The following is a 21148-nucleotide window of genomic DNA, read 5'->3' as shown; positions in this document are numbered from 1 at the left end:
TTTTTGATTGTAGTGCATTCTGGGAACAAAGCTGGATATAACAGATGTGTACACAGCAAATCAGGAATTACCATACTTACACTAGTAAATAGGTCACATAAGTGCCTAATTACTTATGTAGTAGGCTTGTTCATCTACAGATTAATTTTAAAAAATCTCAAATTCAGTTCTGATGGGGTCTCTCATCTCTCAGATATGCATCTTTTTTAAAATAGGCCAAAATATTTCTTTCGCACATATGACCTAACAATTTACTATTTAAAAGAAACCATTATGCTCTTTTCCATTAAAAAGTTTAATATGAAATACATAAGTATCTTTACAGAGCTATGCTGTACAATGATTTGCTATATGGTAGCATGTTTCTCAGATAGGGCCCCTTGTCATTGAGGAACAAATAGGATCTATTCCATCTGTGTTTCAGCAAAAGAGGATGAGTGATTTTATTCAAAATCTCCGATATATCTGAGGCTGGAATAGAACATAGAATCTCTGATATATCTGAGGTTGGAATATACCATGGAAGTAGTCAGGTGACAGAAATATGACAAAGTAGAACCCTCTCTCAGCTTCAACAGTAAGTCAATATTAGATCTAAATGTATACTAAATATCTACATATAGTAAATCCCATACCTATTCTAAGGTCTAGATGACTTTGTAATATTGAGGAGGAGGAGGGCTAAGCTTTGGATGAAAGTTAAACACATGTACTGAACTGTACACCTCTTGTGCCGCTGCATTCTTTCTACAGATGATAAAACTCAAGCCTAAAACTTCACTAGGCTCAGTGGTCAGAGATTCAAAACCATCTTTATAGTTATAAGATGCTCTAGTTTAATAGTTCAGGACCCAAGATTTAGAAGTACAAATACTATTTTTTCAAAGCCAGTATTTCACCAGTAATTTCTTTTTTAAAAAGAAGAGAAAAGAAAAGGAACAAAGAAAAGAAACCTTGTTTCAAAATGAGAAGCTGGGCCATTAGCAACTTCAATATGCTTATGCAAGAGATTAGCATCGTCTTCAGCCAGCTCTGGACCCTGGGCCAGCTTCTGCCATTCTCTCCGCCTGTCATGAGGCGCTCTTGGCACTTTTTCTGGTTCATGAGGACGATCTAGATTTTTCTGCTATAACAGATGTATTGAAACAAAGCCAAATGCTGAAGTGCTAAATTTTTTAAAAGAGGGTTACAACCATCAAAACAAAATTCTAACATCAATATTGAAAAAGACAATGTCATCATAAACAGTGAAAGTGACAGAGGCATTTCACTTGTACATTCACAGACAACTCTTACCAAGTTTGCTGCAAGAGTCAATCCTTGCCAGGCTTTCTCTTTTTAAGCCCTAATTTTGAACTGATGTGCTAGATACAAAATAGCTTGCCTAAGTCATACAATTTGAGGTCAGAAAGTCCTTTTAGACGAAAAACAATTCATCACGCCTTCATCCTGCTTCTTTCAGTTTGAAATCTCTACCATAACTAGCACTGCCCACCCCTAACCAAACTGTGAGCTAAGGTTGTCTTTTCTGGGAAGTGGGCAATTAACGGCCTGACACGTAACAAAATAAAAATCTAATTATCCAATGAGTCAAAAAATAGCTCTGTCACTCAACAGAAAACCGTGTCTTTAACAACAAACGGTAAGTGACTAGAATTAAAGAAGAAAGCATAAAAACGCGAGCAGGTATAATAAATATCAAGTGGGCCAAGCAGATAACAGACATGAATGAAGCCAGTCAGGTGTAAGACAGGGCATGCAGTCAACTGGACAGGTATGTGCACAGAGGAAGTCTAGTGAAAAAATTTGAAAACTTCTGTGTTTGGCAAATCAAAACCTAGCTATACGCATAGTCTAGTTTGCAAACTCTAGCTAGCACACAGGGACAGTGGCTAGCATAAGAAGGCATTATGAGTTAGAGAAAGTAGAAGTATCTATAGAGAAACAGAAAACTGGTAAAGATATACTTTGCCTCCATAATTCTGCCTAAATCTAACTTGTTTCTCTTCCTTCTATGTTTACTGTTATCCCTAATATGAACTAAAGTAGAGTCCAGTGAATTTTATCTGACAGTAGAAAATAAAACATAGCAGATAACAGAAATTTAGTGAAAATATGATAACATCTCCAAAACATTTCAGAGATGTTCAGAAAATATTAGCATACTTTACCACTCTCCTTGGTTCACTGAACTAAAATAGTCTTCTCTTCCTTGGTTCAATTAATTCCTATTCATTCTTTGGCCTATCTGCTGGCTAAAGCTGATGCTATTTTGTTCTATCCAAAACCCTCCATCTACACCTCTGTATGACATTTATCAGATCACAATGTAATAACCTAAATGCTTACATGTTCCTGTAACACAGATTAGTATAGCTATAAACCTTCAGTATATTGACACAATAAGTTTGTTAAAGTACAGGATTAACAAAGTTCCATACATGTAACACAACACATATAAATACATAAAAACTTCATTTTTTGAATATGTTTTAATACCTTCTGCTTTCTCTTTTCCTTCCGCTTATCCTCTGTATCTTGCAACATTTTTTCTTTCCATAGATCAAAGAAATAGGAAGGATTGGTATAAAACTTCAAGCCTTCTTTACCATCATCTCTGAAACGTAACATAGCAATTAAAATATATTTAGTAAGACAAAAGCAAGGAGAATAGAAATAGTTTTTCTTGAATATTTTCCCTTTCATATAAATAAAATGTAGCATATTAAAATATTGCCAACCTGAGCAAGTTGGTATAAGCCTATAATCCCAGCACTCAGGAGGCTGATGCAAGAGGATTTTAAGACTACCTTGAGCTACAAAGTGAAATTATGTCTCTAAATAAATGAATAAATATATGTTAAAATGGAAGATGAGAACAAAATAAAGTTTCTTACAAATAAAACAAACAAAAGAAAATCCTATTTTTTTTCCAGAGTTGGTACTAATAATTTCAAGGATAGCTGTGCAACTTTAATGTCTAACTGCTACTGAATACCAAATTTTCTAAGTCCTTGAAGAGATCTCAATAATTACAGATAGTTCTGCCAAAGACAAAAGCCTGAAGACAGTCATATCACTTAGAACAGAAAAATCTTACAATTGCTGTCAGGATTTTAATTTATTTATTATCTTACTAAATCTCACTATCTCTTAGTAGTCATTCTAATAGAATTTATACCCAAGGACCTGAATACTGAGTTAGTTTCAAATACTATTTGAATGCCATAATACTTGGGGTGTGTGTTGCGCATCTCAAATGGCCTGTTTAACAAATCATGTGAAAGAACCCTAAAGAAAGGGTGAATGATTCTGTATTTCATTTGAGTTGTATAAAGCGTTTTTAAAACAGATACCACATATACAGCATATAAAACATTAAATTAAAAAATGATTATTTTTAGTTGAGTGGAATTTGGAGCTCTTTTATCTGTCCTTTGATCTAAAATAAACACAAAGGATAACAATTCTGTGGCCTTTCATATTAATAGGTTTACAAGTAGCTCTTTTCAATCCATGTCAAAACAACTTCTGTGAATGGGTCTTGTCTCATAGGCTAGAACCGTAGAAACTTACCAAGTGAGCGAAGCAAAGAGTATCTGAAGGTAGTAGGGAGAGAGGGCTCTCCGTGTTGACCAGACCCAGTGAAATAAAGAATGTGTGGCCACTTAACATGCAACCTTGAGCTCTGCGAGATACAGTGGGGCTCCTTATTTATTAATGTACTGACCTATATGGAGTGAGTATATTGAGAGGTGGAGGTTGCTCACAGACATCATATGTCTCCTGTAATGGAATAGGCAACGTCTTGCGGTCGAAAAGCTGCTGATCCTGAATTGTGGAACTTCGGAAAGCTTTCCTCATTGTTATATCTTGTAAAGACACTGAAACAAAAATAAAAAATTTATTTTATTTTCCAAAGATTAAAGACCAATTCATAGCCTGCATTTGTTTAAACGTCAAGATTACTAAAAAGTGACTTATGAATCAGAAACCATTTAAAATACTGTATCGTAATATTTTTCCCTATTGTTCTGGTATCAATTTTGATTTCTAAGATTCAGAAGACCTAATGATAGTGGAAGCATATCTATATTTCCCATCAAATATATACTTTCTTCTTCTTTATCTGCTATTCTTGGCTCCTACCAACTTAAGATTCTCTTCCTATTTTCTTCTGTAATCTTTTTGTTATTAATTCCCTGATTGCTCCTTGTTAGCTTGTAATAAGCAATAAATTTTATGAAAAAGAGAAAAAGAACTGAAGAAAGACTCCAAATAAAATATCTTCTTTATGGCAAAAAATCAAGTAGTGGTACCAGGTGCTGGTGGCTCCCTCCTGTAATCCTAGTTACTTAGGAGGTTGAGAACTAAGGATTATGGTTCAAAGCCTGCCCAGGCCAGAAAGTCCATGAGACTCTTATCTCCAATTAACCATCAGAAAACCAGAAGTAGTGCATGTGGCGCAATGTGGTAGAACACTATCCTTGAGCAAAAGCGCCTAGGCCCTGAGTTCAAGGCCACAACCACCACCACCACCAACAAAAATTAAGTACTGTACAAATGGAAGAAATTAAAAAAGAACTTAGAGGTCAAGAAAGTCATGTTTATGGTAATTATAGATAATTGATTTGCTATAGCATATACATCAAAGGTTATGGGTAAAAAGATGTACAATAAATTCATGCATATCTCATCTTTTTTTTTTTTTCTCCTGTCCTGGGCCTTGAACTCAGGGTCTGAACACTGTCCCTGGCTTCTCTTTGCTCAAGGCTAGCATTCTGCCACTTTAGCCACAGTGCTACTTCTGGCCATTTCCTATATATGTGGTGCTGAGGAATTGAACTCAGGGCTTCATGTATATCAGTCAAGTACTCTTACCACAAGGCCATATTCCCAGCCCCTCATTTATCTTAAAATACAAATGTGGAATAAAATATGCAAATAAGCTTACATTCTTCTTCTTTAGGATCAAGCTGTGTAACACTAACAGATAAGCGGTCCACACGTTCCTGTAATGAATTAACTCTGAAGGAAAAACTATGTGCTTCATTGAATAATTCTCCAAATATATCTTCAGCATATTTACCTAAGCAAAAATAAGACATATATACACATAAAATATAATGTAGTCATGATCAGACATAAGTACTTCAAACACTTAAAAATGCCATCCTGTTTAATCTGTCATTTACTTGGGAATATCTTAAACTTGACATATTAATCTAAGTCCATTCAGCTGTGAGAATGAGAGGAAAATACCAACTCTGGGAATAGGACTTTGTGCTGGATGATTTGTGTTTAAAATACAAATATAAAACTTGACTTATCCATATCTCTCTATCTGATGAGGGGTAGAGAAAATTATGATGTGAAAGTACAGATAAACAGCCAGGTGCCAGTGTCTCATGCCTGTAATCCTAGCTACTTGGGAGGCTGAGATCTGAGGATCACAGTTTGAAGCCAGCCAAGGCAGGAAAGTCCCAGAGACTCTTATCTCCAATAATCCACTCAGAAAAAGCTGGATGTGGTGCTGTGGCTCAAGTGGCAGAGTGCTAGCCTTGAGCATAAAAAAGCTCAGGGACAGCATTCAGGTCCCGAGTTCTAGCCCCAAGGCTGGGGAAAAAAAAGTACATACAAACAATCTATCTTTTAATCCCAAATCAGGATTGTTTGCATAGATTCTATATTAGAACTGAATTTTAGGCCAGGGGATAGACCAAATAAAATAGATGCTATAGCTCAGATATGCTAAGCCAAGTTTCAGAAAAATTAAAAAGATATATTTGCCTTCTTTTATAATTTGTTTTAAAAAATCATTTGAAAAAATCTAAAACCCTTGAATGTCTCTCTTGTCATGTAAAACCCTCTAACTCAAAAGACTAGGCCAAACTGAAAGAAGGTCTTTGCCTTCCAGGAGCTTTAAACAGAGGGAAAAATAAACACTTAAAAAACATGAAAGGCAATCTAATAAACTAACGTCCAAATCTTTGTTCCATTTACTATGAGACATTTGTACCACTTTCCTCAACTACCAAATAGGAATTAGTATTTCCTACCCCCAAAAGAAGTTTTAAGCAGACACACAGAACCTTGGAGTGTACCTGGTCCAGAGTATGAGTTCAAAAGCAAGTGGCTCTTAGTGTATCAGGTAACAGCCACGGGACAAGAGGCAGAAACACCTCACTTTCAAGCATGATTTAGTACTAGAACACAAATATCCCAAATGGAGGAAAAAGGTAGGTTCATTTAGTGAACACATTGTGGGTACAAATGTTTAAGATACAGAGATGGAAGAGGCAATTTTATCCCTCCAATGGGTTACTTCAATATTGCTTTACATACCTGAAAACTGTAAGTGTATCTACATTTTTGTTAATGGTCTACTGCTTTTCAAAAACCTTTCAGAAGTTTATGATATACTGAAGTGCCAGACTTTGAAGTCAGGCCCCACTTTACCACGTGAACCTGAGATAAGCAGGCCCTGTGAGCAAACCCAGGACAAGCTTCTTAGGGCCCAGTCGGTCAAGAACTCTAACCACTGGGAATGCTTAACTCTAACCGCCCCCAGAATGCCTCGAGCCCTGAGCCAATCAGATTTGTACCTGTGTCCTAATCTTGCTTGCTTGAACACCTGATTGTTGTAACTTTGTGTTTTGCCTTTATAAGCCCTGTGTAATTGTAGCTCGGGGCTCCCTCCTAACCTCCGCTGTGTCGGTGGGTAGGATGAGGCCCGAGTTGCAGCTCGCCTGAATAAAGCCTTGCCTTGCTTTTGCATTTCGGAACGTCTGAGTCTCGGTGGTCTTCTTGGTGGTCGTCTCACGACTTGGCACAACAATACACAAGTTAAAACATCAAAGGACCTTAGTGTATAACATCTCACCCATTTCTCTTTTCATATCCGTTCTTACCTTTCTAATCTACCTCTCTTCCCTCCCAGGGAAGTGAGAATGAAGTCCTCCATGTGAAACACTGTGTACATAATCTGAATGTCAACTCTCCTTATATTGTGCTACTTCTCAAGAGCCTACAGTGTTTCACGTTCCATGAAGCTACATGTAAATCCTCTCACCGAGTTTATTAGGCCCTACACAATCTTCTTCCTCCTCTGTATGTATTTCTCCCACACACACTGAACTTAAGACCTGGCTCTTGTAGACCAGAGTCATCCCGGTCCGTCACGTTTCTTTAACCCCTCTCTCTTCCAATCTATATTCATTTATTTTTGCCTCCATTTGTCTAAGGCATACATGTTCACAACATCATCCCCGTTCTTTCTAATTCAACTCACATTTCAGTCAGACTTCCCTTAATGATTTCACCTGTGAGTTACTACTATCTAAAATTCATGTTAGGATGTTCATGTTAATATATAAATGACCATACTGTTCAGAATGTTTTCTGTACTCATCACATTTGAGCTTCTTGGACTAAATGAGATACATTATTTTGGGACAAAAACCACACACATTTACTACACAACACAGTGTTAAATATTATCTGTCCAAAGTCTACTTTTCTATGGGTCTAGTCAAATCTCCCTATCCATCTTCCTGCCCTCTAGCTTGTTATTTATCTACAATGCTATGATTTAGATATGGTTTATCTCCCAGAGGATTATGTGAAGCTTGGTCCTCAGGGCAGTGGCAACGGTGATAGGATCGAAGTGTTAGGACCTAATGCAAAGTAATTAGATGAAGAGAACATGCTCAGAAGGGATTAGTGGTGTTCTCACAAAGTGATCAGTTTTCAAGAGAGTGGGTTATGAAGAAATCAAGCTAACATACTCTTAGCCTTTTATGTATATTGGTGTTTCCATTCCCTTTTTGTTTCTTTATCATGTTGTAGCCCAATCGAGCGGGGCCTCCTCAGAGGCTGATCAGATAGGGCTGATCAATCTTGAACATCAAGCCTCCAACACAGGAAGACAAATATACCTATTTTCTGTACAAGTATACCGTTTCAGATACTTTGCTATAGCAACAGTAAATTGGACTAACAACATTTTCTATCTACTAAATTATGCTTGAGACTTTTATCAGTTCTTCTTGGCAGTATGGATTGACTATATTTAGTAAGAAAAACAATGGAAGAATGTAAAAAATTCCTTAGGTCATCAGAGATGTAAAAACAATTATAAAATGGTAAAGAAATAAGTACATCCTAGGTTTTTACTAATTATTTATTACAAAAAATTTTATTCTAGAAGGAAAAAATCTAATAAAATATGACTGAGCCATATACTTTCAAGAAGCCAGGAGACTATTAAGTCTCTAAGTCACGTGGAACCCTGTAGTTTACTTTTATTACTGTGTTCGCAAGCAGTTATGGTGCTAATAATAGAACTAAAGTGAAAACCTCAATTATGGAGAACAAATTTAGATTTAAAAAATTGGGCTTCTAAATAATCCAAGGTTATTAAATGTTATCAATTATCTTAATTTTTTCAGATGAAAACAGTAGTGAAATAAATCCTAAGCTTTCTTGTCTTCTTAAATAAAATGAATATAGGGGCTGGGGATATAGCCTAGTGGCAAGAGTGCCTGCCTCGGATACATGAGGCCCTAGGTTCGATTCCCCAGCACCACATATACAGAAAACGGCCAGAAGCGGCGCTATGGCTCAAGTGGCAGAGTGCTAGCCTTGAGCGGGAAGAAGCCAGGGACAGTGCTCAGGCCCAGAGTCCAAGGCCCAGGACTGGCCAAAAAAAAAAAAAAGAATATAAACTAAAATACAATTTAACCTATTCTTGAGGATTCATTTGCCATGAATTAATTAGGAAAATCAATCTAGTACCCTCGTCTAGAAAAAAGCCTTGAAATGCATGATGATTTGCTCTTACATCAAATAACCTCTTGCTTCTTCAGTCAACTTTTCCTTCGCTGTAAGCCCTAATAACAGCGATGCTTCCTTTTACTCAAGTCTCCCTCTTATTCCTCTTTTATATTCTCTGAAGCATATTTACAAACCATATCACCAAATCTATCTGAATGATCAAAGTAAAAGTAAATGAGCCCTGAGTCAGAGATCTATTGGTTATTTTATGCACATGGCTCTGTAGTGTGGAGAATTATTTATTCTAGCTATGAAGAGGCCTTTTAAATTTAATTCCAGGTTCTCAACTATGTCAAGTGGGAAAACCGCCAGAAAAGTGAATCTCAGTGTAATAAACTAGGCCCACATCTTACTATAATATTCCTTTTGATTCCGAATTTCTACAAACTGCTTAGAAAATGTCTATATAAATAATCTCCAATTCCAATGTGAAACACCCAAAACCAAATTTAGTCATACTTTTGTACTATATTTATATCCAGAGTTTGGTAGCTATGTGACCATGTGCTTATTGACAGATGTTGCTTATATGTACTCCATCAGACTCAAGAAATCTTTACATTTTTATCTTTATGCTACATAAGAAATGATGCAAATTATCACACTTAATCATGTTAATTCTATATTGGGCATGTTTCTAAACAAGATGGCTACATTAGATTCAAAATTCATTACAATTTTAATGTTTTGCCCAAAGTTACTGTTATTTCCATGCTGTTAACATAAATCTTGGTATTGGGCTGGGGATATGGCCTAGTGGCAAGAGTGCCTGCCTCATATACATGAGGCCCTGGGTTCGATTCCCCAGCACCACATATACAGAAAATGGCCAGAAGTGGCGCTGTGGCTCAAGTGGCAGAGTGCTAGCCTTGAGCAAAAAGAAGCCAGGGACAGTGCTCAGGCCCTGAGTCCAAGCCCCAGGACTGGCAAAAAAAAAAAAAAAAAAGAAAAGAAAGAAATCTTGGTATTATTATGCTGATGTAGTCATGTACATATAAAAAACAGACTTTCCCAGGCGCTGGTGGCTCAAATTTGTAATCCTAGCTATTCAGGAGGCTGAAATTTGAGGATTCTGGTTTGAAGCCAGCGCAGGCAGAAAAGCCTATGGGACTCTTATCTCCAATTAATCACCAGAAAACTGGAAGTCGCACTGTAGCTCAAGTGGTAGAGTGCCAGTCTTGAGCAAAAGAGTACAGGGATAGTCCAGGCCCTGAGTTCAAGCCCCACACCCATCAAAAACAAACAACAATAAGGCAAAAACAAACCCCAAACCCAGATTTTATAGGACGTCTTATTATACTAGATCAATCAGTGTAAGATTACAAAAACAGTCCAAAAATATCTTTAAACAGGATGGTTAGCTCATTATTTTCAAATTCCAACACTTTTCATTTGACTAGTCTCAGAGAAAATTTGATACTGGCTTTTCTAAGGAAGAAACAAGTAAGCAACACAACATTTTTGTGATTGCCAGGAACTATCCTGAAATAACCACCAAGAGAAATAAGGATAATAATTAAAACAAATGCAAACCATATATATATATATATATATATATATATACAAGCATTTCATAAGCAGTGCAAAAATTTAGTACTCTGACAGGAGCCAGAGGTTCCCCAAAGCTGGTGGCATGAATGCAATGGTAAATAGAGATTCTTCACAGGATGATTCAAACTGACAATTGTTTTCAGCTTTACAGTTGTATAAATGTGACAAGTATTCAATAGAAATCATACTTGAAAATTCTGAGTATCAGTCTTTCCTGGGCTAGCAATATGTGGTCCACTCCTCTCTCATAAGGCCAGGAAGCGGCAGCAAGACGAGGCAGACAGTAAGCGATGTGATCCCAAGGGGAAACAACTGGTACTCTACAGTATTCTGTGTGGCTAAGCTACGATGTTTGGTAGGTTATATGTATTAAATGCGTTTTAACATGATATATTCAACTTATGACTGATTTATTTGGATGTAATTCCATGACACATTGAAGAGCATCTATTTAACTTCTGACATTGCTCTACCTACAGGATATATGGTCAGACTGATATTCAAAACAAACTTGTCCGGTGCTGCAAAGATTTAATTAGCCTTTACTGATTTTGTATCCAAAGGTTTTGCATCTGCAGATTCAATCAATTTTAGACAGTAATATAGAAAAAAATTGCTTGTGTACAGAACATGCACAGGTTTTTTTTCCCTCTTTTTTATTATTCCCTAAATAATAAAGCATAAGAACTACTTACACAACACCACTTATACATTAAGTGTTGTAAGCAATCTAAAGTATTTAAAGTATACTATTTAAAGTATAGTATCTAGCAGGAGGTAACTTACACTTATGTATAAGTATTATGCAAATGCTACACCCTATATTAGCTAAGGAATGTATTTGTGGATTTTGCATCACAAAATATTCCTGAAAGTAATCCACCACAAATACTAAGGAATGACTACACTCACTTATAGAAAGGAAGAACAAATTAAATAAAAGAAAAAAACACATGACTATTAGAGAATCTATATTGATGAGTATGCTGACAGAATAAATCTAGTACCAGTTGGAAAATATTTGGGCCAAGAACACATTGTTTTACCTTTAAAATGAAACATAGTTGTCTGACTAAAAGCTAGTTCTTCAATTCCAAAGACAGATCAGATTTATTGTTTAAAATTACTTACCTGATTAAATTTCGAATGGGAAATAATTTAATTTTTTACCAAGTACCTGTGTTCTGTAATCTTATAATGTCTCCTCTTCTACCTACACTGTCTGATGGTCTTTCTCCTCTGGCTAGTCTGCTTCTTTCTGTCAGCAGTCAAATCCACGTTCTCTTTTCACATCGTGAAGACTCCTGATTCCCATTCTCAGGTCCATTAAGCAAAACGTACTCAACTAGCGTAAAGCTCTGACTAGTGATGACCTCATATCTTTCAGTCGAAATCTTTGATGACATGAAATATTTCCCTACACTAATAAAATACATTATATAAGAAATGCTAGTGTCTCAATACACAAGTATCTGAAGCCTCTATAGACAGTAAATAGAGATTACCAGCCAAGCAAAAGTACAATTCTGGTTCTAGCTAGCATAAATCAAATTATATTTTTAGAACTATCTGAATAATTCCCAAACATCAGGTGATTCTACTCTTAACGATTCTGTTATTTCCTTTGCCCAGAAACAAAACAAAACAAAACAAAAAACCAACAGCAGAAGAAATGATTCTAAAACTCATTAATATTATTTAAAATAATTATGTCTTTAGGATACAGTCTTTATACCAAATTATCCCCCCAAATGAATTGTAGATTATATAATTATACACATTTTGGGATTGATATAAAATACTTACTTAGGCTACTCAGTTGTCTAATTATATTGGCCAAGGAGATATTGGTTACGCATTCCAGTTCGTTTTTAATGCCTCTAGGCAGTGCTGTGTGGCACAAGTGCCTAGGGTCAATGTTTCTTTTCACCAAAGGCATCTTGAGACCGAGCTCTATGCCAGTTCACCTGTAAAAGACAAAAAAATAAATGAACATTATTAATTTTCAACCAATACATAGTGAGATTCTTAACTTTAACAACAAAAATGGAGTTACCTAACTAAAAGAATCAAACATTTTCGTTTCAAATGAACAGAACATCAATATAGAGCAAAAGAAAAGGTTTTTCCTTTTTGTTTCTTAGCCCAAACTGGCCTCAAACTCCCCAACCTCTTGCTTTGACCTCCTGAGTGTTGGCATAACAGGCACTTAATGTCACAGCAAATTACATGTTTTGTAATTTCAAAGTAACTTGCCACATAATGAATTAACAATCACATCACAATTATTCTACCAAAATCATTGTTTTCATGAAGATGTTTTGGCTCTAGGATGTTGGTATAAGATGTCTTCTCTACAGAATACCTAGAAGGATTAAAGAACCTAGGAGAGTAGTATCAAGTTTACATTTCCACATATAACATATATTCAACAACTCACAGGCCAAATAATCCAAAACTAAGTAAATGTTCAAAGTTACGGATGATGCTGATTGTGTCAAATGTCTCTCCTACATTTATGCTGATTATTATCCTTACTCAATGCAGTGAACTATATATTTATTTTATTAAAAATACTCTTATGATAAACCCAACCTCTATAGGTTTACTGATTCTTTTTGGTATGCTGGTTTTAGTAATATTAACCATTTTTAAAATCTGATAACATTTATTTCTTGCAAGATAGACAGCATGCCTTTTTTTAATTGTCAAAAGAATGTACAGAGTAGTTAGTCTCATACATAAGGCAGTGAGTACATTTCTTATCAAACTTGTTACCTCCTCCCTCATTTTCCTCCATTCCCAGCCCTGCCCCCAAGTTGTACAGTTTGTTTACAGCATTGTCTTGTAAGTAATTTTACTATTAGGATATTAAGTTCAAGCTTACAAGGTTCCCTACCTCCTCTACCTCATTCCTCAGTATCTTTCTACCTTACACTTGAAACACTTCTACCTTTCTCGGTCTACTCTCTGCCTAGTTTTTGCTTTCTCATCTTTATAGAGAGTTTCCACTTGACTCAAGTGCTGCTGATCCTCTAAAGCCTAGATGAATATGGCAGGAACCAGCTAGCTTTTGGTAACTCCAGGTTTTTACTCATATTTGAATCTATCTAAATTCTACCAATTATACGTAACAACACTATACTTATTTGCTTACATGTGCTTAAGTGATAAATCTGAGAGGGCAAAAAGATCTTGCCTCTCTTGTATTTCCAAGATACAGACAAATGAACTATATGCATCAATGGGGGAAAGCCACAAAAATGTGAATAAAATTATTTAGGTTACTGAGAATATTGAACAGCAAATAAAGTAGTTCTAAGTATTATTCTCATCCAGAAAAAAATTCTCTTTGTGATTAAAGCAGTCTTACAGATACAATGCAAAACATAACATTTTTCCTCTACTTAAATTTAGTTACCATATTCATTTTCTTATTTCTGTCTTAGTTCTTAGAAATTTTGATAGTCATGTGTGAAACTCAGCTATGAAAAATCTTCATTGTAAAGATTTAAATAAAGCTGGGCAATGGCAGCTCCTTCCTGTAATCCTACCTAATCAGGTGCTGAGATCTAATGACCATGATTTGAAGCCAGTCCAGGGAAGAAAGTCCATGAGACTCTTATCTCTAATTAAAACCACACAGCTGAAAGTGGAGCTGTGTGACTCAAGTGGTAGAGTGATAGCCTTGGGTAAAAAAACCCCTCAGGAATAGTGTTCAGGGTCCAAGTTCAAGCCTCAGAATCAGCAAACTCACACACACACACACACACACACACACACACACACACACACTCACTCACTAAGAAACTGTTTAATTCTTGTGTTAGTGGTCCCAATACCAGCTTTAAGAATGTGGCCTCTCTTTTTAGATTAGGAAACTAAAAATGAAACTCTCACTGCTGAAATTAGCAAGCAGATATAAATCAAATTTATTTCAGATTTGAATATTAAAAATCATATTTTCTGTTAAAACTTTGCACAAAATGAATTAAATGTAATTTAACAATGCCCAACTTGATTATTGGAAAGAAACTCTTATCTAAAAGAACACCAAATTATATTGTACTAAAATATAATATAACTAATTTTGGAAACTGTTGACCTTTTTCCCTTAGGTCACAGCTAATGACACTACCATAGTAGCCCCCAAATTTCCACTACTATGCAAGTGCTTCTAAAGTAATCAAGACTACTGGAGATATAAAAAACTAAGACAATTCCCAAGTTTGTTTTTTTTTTGCCAGTCCTGGGTCTTGAACTCAGGGCCTGAGCACTGTCCCTGGCTTCTTTTTGCTCAAGGCTAGCACTCTGCCACTTGAGCCACAGCGCCACTTCTGGCCGTTTTCTGCATATGTGGTGCTGGGGAATGGAACCCAGGGCCTCATGTATACAAGGCAAGCGCTCTTGCCACTAGGCCATATCCCCAGCCCCCCCAAGTTTTAAATAATATTTTCCAGTACTCTTAGCAATTGAACTGTTAATTACTGAAGGAAAACTCCAGAAATTGTTACAGTATACAAATATAATCCTAGCTACTCAAGAGGCTGAGATCCAAGCATCACAGTTTGAAGTCAACCGGGCAGGAAAGCCCCTGAGACTCTCGAGTTCCAATTAACCGCCAAAAAGCCAGAAAAACTGTGGCTTAAGTGGTAGAGCACTAGCCTTGAGCAACAAAGCTCAAGGATAGCAAGGACAGCACCTAGGCCCAAGGTTCAAGCCTCAGGACCAGCCAGAAAAAAAAAAAAGATAAAAAATCTGGATCTTATGTAAATTTATCCTTGGTGATGGCTGGGCAAATGAAAAGAACTATCTGCTAAGAACATCCAATGCCAAACAAGGATGAAAGGCCATAATATGCCGCGATTACAAATGGGAAATCCAGTCTGGCTCAAGGGGATACCTCGGGATGAATGATGCCCAGCTAGCACACCCAAATGTATGAATCTGGTTTTCACATGAAACTGAACTTGCAAAACTCCCAATTTTGCTCATTTCCCCATTTCACCTATAGTAGAATAAATATGTGATTTGATCTACAGCTTTTCTAAAATACTATGGTACTTACTAAATTACTTCTTTTTGAAATCAATGCATCATATACTATCACAGTGAATACTTAAGCATGCCTTTTCTTTTTTGCAGTACTGGAATTTGAATTCAGGGCTTTGTGTTTGGTAGGCAGGTATTCTTAGTGCTTAAGCCACTCTGCCAGTTCCCTTTTTGTGTTAGTTACTTTTGAGGTAGGGTCTCGCTTTACACATGGGCCAAACTACACTATGACCCTCCTATTCATGCTCCTCCTTGTAAGGATGACAGGCAATGCCACTGTACTCAGTGTTTTCCCCATAATTGGGGATACAGCAACACTCCTAGCCACTGGTTAAGAGGGTATCTCACAATACCCCAATCTCTACCCCTCAAACAACTAGGATTACATGCTAGAGCGAATACACATGGCTCTCAATTTGCTTCTCATCTGCTACAGAATCAAACTGGAACAGAAGCTTCAAATGTAGGTTTGGTCATTAATGTCTCCTAGTTTGAAATGAGGCTGAAAAAGTTCTCTCAAAGCTAATCTAGAACCAATATGTTTAAGTGACTTAAGTGACAAAACATAAGAAAATTTCTTATATTAAACATGTCCACAAAGAGGTTGATTGCTGCTGAAAGGGATGCCGTTACAAAATATGAGAGACTGGACAGCACTAGCTTTTTGTTTATAATCTCATACAGTTGCAAAGGTAAATTTTATAGAACGAATCAAGAAACTATCATGAGTTTCATTAACCTCAAGCTAAAAATCAATGAACTTGCTCAGGTTGGTTACTTGATTTCGTTAGCTTGGCAAATTTCTTAAAATTACATAATTCATGTTGAAGTTAATGAAAAATTTGTTATTTGAACAAAGTGCTATTCTACTTAGAAAGGATGTCAACGTTCTCCTGTAGTTCAAGCCAATGTCCTTAAGCAAATCCTTCTCCATGAAAACGTTCTCAATATTCCCAGTTCATACGATCAATTATTATTTCCTTTGAATCACAGTACACTATTTGAGAACCTTTGAATTAGTTTACTTATTTTTTTAATACCAATTAATGCCTGATTACAGTTTTTGAATTTTTTCTAAAAGTATTATTTCAATTTTCCATGCTCATGCGTTATTTACCTTACCTTATTTATATGATAAACTCCCTGAAGCCTGTGATCATATCTTAATATTACATACAGATTAATGTCTACTTTGCTTTAGGGAAGAGGTAGCCCTGTGTTGAAGAAAGTGAGGCTCTATACCTAAACTCCATGCAATTTTGCCATATCATTTGATAAATATGCACAATGAAGTTGAGACAACCATGGGACACTGCCAGATTTTGAGAAAAGTAATGCTATCAGTGAAGTGGAATGACATTACAAGATTCTTTCCACATCTTCAATTTCATCCTTTGGCACTTGATAGGGCTCTTCAAATATCAACTCCCACCAACACCAGATGGAGCCCGGTAGAGCCTAGTGCTGGGTCATGGCCAACTCTCTGAAAGGAGCAGTACTCTTAAGGCCACAATCACTGAGAAGCAACATTTTCTTTAAATGGCTCTAGAAAAAGTAAAGCTTCAGCAAAATTTCAACTCTTGTTTGGTATTGAAAATGTTTGAATTCAAGAATACCATCTTGGGGGCTGGGGATATAGCCTAGTGGCAAGAGTGCCTGCCTCGGATATACGAGGCCCTAGGTTCGATTCCCCAGCACCACATATACAGAAAACGGCCAGAAGCGGCGCTGTGGCTCAAGTGGCAGAGTGCTAGCCTTGAGCGGGAAGAAGCCAGGGACGGTGCTCGGGCCCTGAGTCCAAGGCCCAGGACTGGCCAAAAAAAAAAAAAAAAAAAAAAAAAGAATACCATCTTGACGGGTTTTTTTTTCAGTTAGACTATGAGGACTAATTTGAAAATGCATTATACATTTGTCACATATAAGCAAATTATTTTAAAACTAAAAGTTGTACTGGTTACATCAAAGAAATAGCAATATAGAAAGAATAATGTTTTAGCTAATCATAGGACTAAAATACTTCATTCAACATTTAAATGTCTTAATCTTACTTATAGTTTATGTACATGACAACTAAAAAGATATGTTCTATCAAGTAATATCATTTTATTTATTAATACTCTCTTTAAAGAAAAAAGAAGGCACTAGTTAGCTTGATGTTTCAGTTAACTAGCAGCCAAACAAATCCAGAAATCCCACCAACTGCTACAACAAATCCAGCTACCTATCTTCTTTTCTAGGTGTTGGGAATACGTTCATCATATTCACATACGCCCTTGACCTCCCCTCTCCCCTCGCCATCTGAGACTAGGACTTGAATTCAGTACTTGATGCTTTTGCTCACTGATTAGCACTCTACCAGCCGAGCCACACCTCTAACCCCAAAGGGCTGGTTTTCTTTCTCTTTTTTCATGTAACCCTCTCTGATACTAGGACCCTTGCTCAGTCAAGCATACCTTAGCTTATCAGATTAAGCTTTACTTGCCCTGATTTTACATGCTCAAGATATATGCAACCTTACTTAACTACTTGCTTCTATTGAACAGTATATTGTTGCTTATCATACTTTTGTTAAATTTACATTTTGTTTAGAAAATCTTTCTCAAAAATAAACAGAAAGGGCTGGGGATATGGCCTAGTGGCAAGAGTGCTCGCCTCGTATACAGGAGGTCCTAGGTTTAATTCCCCAGCACCACATATACAGAAAATGGCCAGAAGTGGCGCTGTGGCTCAAGTGGCAGAGTGCTAGCCTTGAGCAAAAACAAGCCAGGGACAGTGCTCAGGCCCTGAGTCCAAACCCAGGACTGGCCAAAAAAAAAAAAAAAACAAAAAACAAAAATAAACAGAAAGTTATTCTTTTGCCATCTACTACAACCCCAGAAAGAGATTGCACCTTTTTATTGCACTGCTGTAATGATGCCTGCATGTTGGATTTCTCAACGTGCTACACAATGCCAGTTTATTCTCTAAGAACTGGCTCCATAGCAGGAAGAACCAAGGAAGAACCATAGCCTCTTTGGAAGGATATATGAGTCAGGACCTAATGCATGAGAAGTCTTCAGTTAATATGGATTGCACATATGCAAATAAAAAACAACCTAAAGCAAAACACACAAGGGGAGGAAATTAGTTATCACAACTGGGCTTAAAAAAAAAATCTCAAGATTATTTTTTAGCAACTTTGAAAGGGCACATGAGTGGTGAAGTTCAGAGTTCTGTCATACTGACACAGTGAGCACTTCAGTGAACATATTAAAGAAAATATATTCAGTGTGCCTAGAGTAAAAGTAATATGAATTTATCATATATTATACTTCAGACATTTTTTGGGAGGGGATGAGGTGCTAGAACATAAGGAAATAAATTCTGCTTCTTGTCTCTCTTTTTTGTTGTTGTTGTTGTAGGATGTGGGGCTTGTGCTCAGGGCCTGGGCACTGTCCCTGAACTTTTTTGCTCAAGGATAGCATTCTACCACTTTGAACCACAGTGCCACTTCTGGTTTTCTGGCAGTTAACTGAAGATAAGTGTCTCATGACTTTTCCTGCTCAGGCTGGAAAATCTGAACTATGATCCTAAAATCTCAGTCTCCTCAGTAATTAGGATTACAGGTGTGAGCCACCAGTGCCCAGCTGCTTCCCTATTTTTTAAGACTCTTCTGTGACCTATTCACAATTTAACTTCTTCATTATTCAGCATTCCCCAAACAAGCAAGATATAAACTAAGATTGGTCACATAAGCCACATATTTCTTGTTTCACAGATATAAACAAGATAAAGTAGAGAATCTTAACTTTTTCTTTAAAGTCAGTAGTATACTAATACTAAAACCAGAGACAACAAAAGAAAACTAACTTATTAACATAGATGCTCAATTCATCAAAAAAAATTGCATATAGATCCTAACAATGTATAAAAAGAATTATACACCAAGATCAAGTGGCATTCATTCTAGGTATGCAAGGCTAGTTTTCTATTTGAAATTCGGTGAGCATAATTCATAGAATCAACAGGCTAAAACAACCCCAAATCATGTGATGAGTACCTCAAGATGTAGAAAAAAACAACTAGAAAACAAACAACATCTACTAAGAATAGGAACAAGACAAGGAAATCTATCCATATTACACTAAAAATGTTGGCTAATACAGTAAGTGAAGGAAACAAAAGGTTTACAAATTGGGAAAAGGTATACAAACTGCAGATGACATGACTATCTGCATAGACAATGTGAAAGAACAGCAGCAAAAAAAAGGAACTAAGCAATTAGAGCAAGGTTGTGGAATATAAGGTTAATATGCAAATGTTAACTGCTTTCCTACATACCAACAATGAAAACGTAAAATTGGAAATACAATGTCATTTACAATGCACTCTCAAAACTGCACAGGTATAAATCTAACAAAATATGCACAGGATTTATATGAAAAAGCTATAAATTCTTATAAAAGATATCAAGGAAGAACTAACGAAATATATATTCAAGGTTCGTAGATAATATTTTACTTGGGACTGCTATAACAAAATACCAAGACTAAGTATCTCTTAGCAACATAAATGTATTTCTCACAGTTCTGAAGGACCCAGACCAGTGTGCCACTGTGGCTGGCTTCTAGGAAGGACCTTGTTTCAGGCTGCAGACTGTTCACTTCTTTTGTCTTCATACAACAGAAATCTGGGGAGATTTCTCTTTCATCTCTTTTATAAAGGTACTAAGGGCTCTGCTCTCATGACCTACATTTCCCTTCCTGAGGGCCTCGTCTCCTAGTATGGGTTAGGAATTCAACATATGTACTGGTGAGATGGGACACACTCCTTCCATCTGTAATAGATTAAAAAATAAAACAACAAAAACCCAAAACCCTCAATCCTGTCAAGATGTCAGTTCTCCCCAAATTCAACTATGGATTCAGCATAATCCCAATCAACCAGGAGGCTATTCTGTGAATCTTAATAAACTGACTTTAAAGTTCATATGATGAGGCAAAGACCCAGAAAAGTAAACGCAATACTGAAAGAGAAAAGTAGGAGGACTGACTGTATCCAAGTTCAATACTTAATATAAAACTACAGGAATCAAGAGAGTGTGGTATTGAAGAAAGAACAGAAGAACTAATCAATGAACAGAATACAGAGCTTATAAATACAGTAAACTGATTTTTGACAAAAGAGAAAAGACCACACAATAATACAATAGACAAAAGACAGTCTTTCCTCACACAGGTGGAACAGGGCATCCACATGTTAAAAATGAAAAGTTACACCAGACACAAAACTAACTATGGATTTTTAATTGTAGAATGTGAAACTGAAAATCTTAGGCGGTAACCAAGTAAGCCAGGTACCACTGGCTCACACCCATAATTCTTGTTCCATAGACTAAGAGAAAATATTTGCAAAAGACTATTAATTAGCAGTGCTAATTTAAAGTGTGGTCCTTAAACTAGTATCATTTTAGTGTCAGTACTACTATCATCTGGAAACTCACAAGACTGAAGAACGTGGGTCTCACTCTTAAACATAAAAATTAAAATTGCTTTTTGACAAGATCTCCAGGAAATTAGGATGTATGATAAATTTCAGTACAGTGTTCTAGAAGCAAGATATAACTACAGTCAATGGGAAGCCAAGATTTCTCATAAACGGAAAAGGGGTAGGGATATAGAATTAAAATTTAAAAGTGAGAGGGAAGAAGAGACAGATGGAAATAAAGAAA

General features: G+C 36.4%; 1 protein-coding gene across 3 annotated transcripts in view; it reads right to left on the bottom strand.

The window, feature by feature from the left end:
* The window catches only part of Wasf1 (WASP family member 1), a 42445-nt gene that overhangs the window by 4397 nt on the left and 16900 nt on the right, over positions 1 to 21148 (bottom strand). For 2 of the 3 annotated variants that reach the window (XM_048353704.1, XM_048353703.1), the window contains exons 2-6: positions 12193 to 12353; positions 4955 to 5089; positions 3731 to 3884; positions 2500 to 2617; positions 954 to 1126 (exon numbers count right to left, since the gene is read on the bottom strand). In XM_048353704.1, the coding sequence (XP_048209661.1) occupies positions 954 to 1126; positions 2500 to 2617; positions 3731 to 3884; positions 4955 to 5089; positions 12193 to 12325 (713 nt within the window). In that variant the 5' untranslated portion in view covers positions 12326 to 12353. The remainder of the gene's footprint in view (positions 1 to 953; positions 1127 to 2499; positions 2618 to 3730; positions 3885 to 4954; positions 5090 to 12192; positions 12354 to 21148) is intronic. The other variant, XM_048353705.1, reaches the window with a different exon arrangement.

This window comes from Perognathus longimembris, chromosome 9 (assembly GCF_023159225.1).
Source record: "Perognathus longimembris pacificus isolate PPM17 chromosome 9, ASM2315922v1, whole genome shotgun sequence".
Classification (NCBI taxonomy): Eukaryota; Metazoa; Chordata; class Mammalia; order Rodentia; family Heteromyidae; genus Perognathus; species Perognathus longimembris.
The sequence above is the reverse complement of the archived record's forward strand: the minus strand, read 5'-3'. Positions and strand labels throughout refer to the sequence as shown.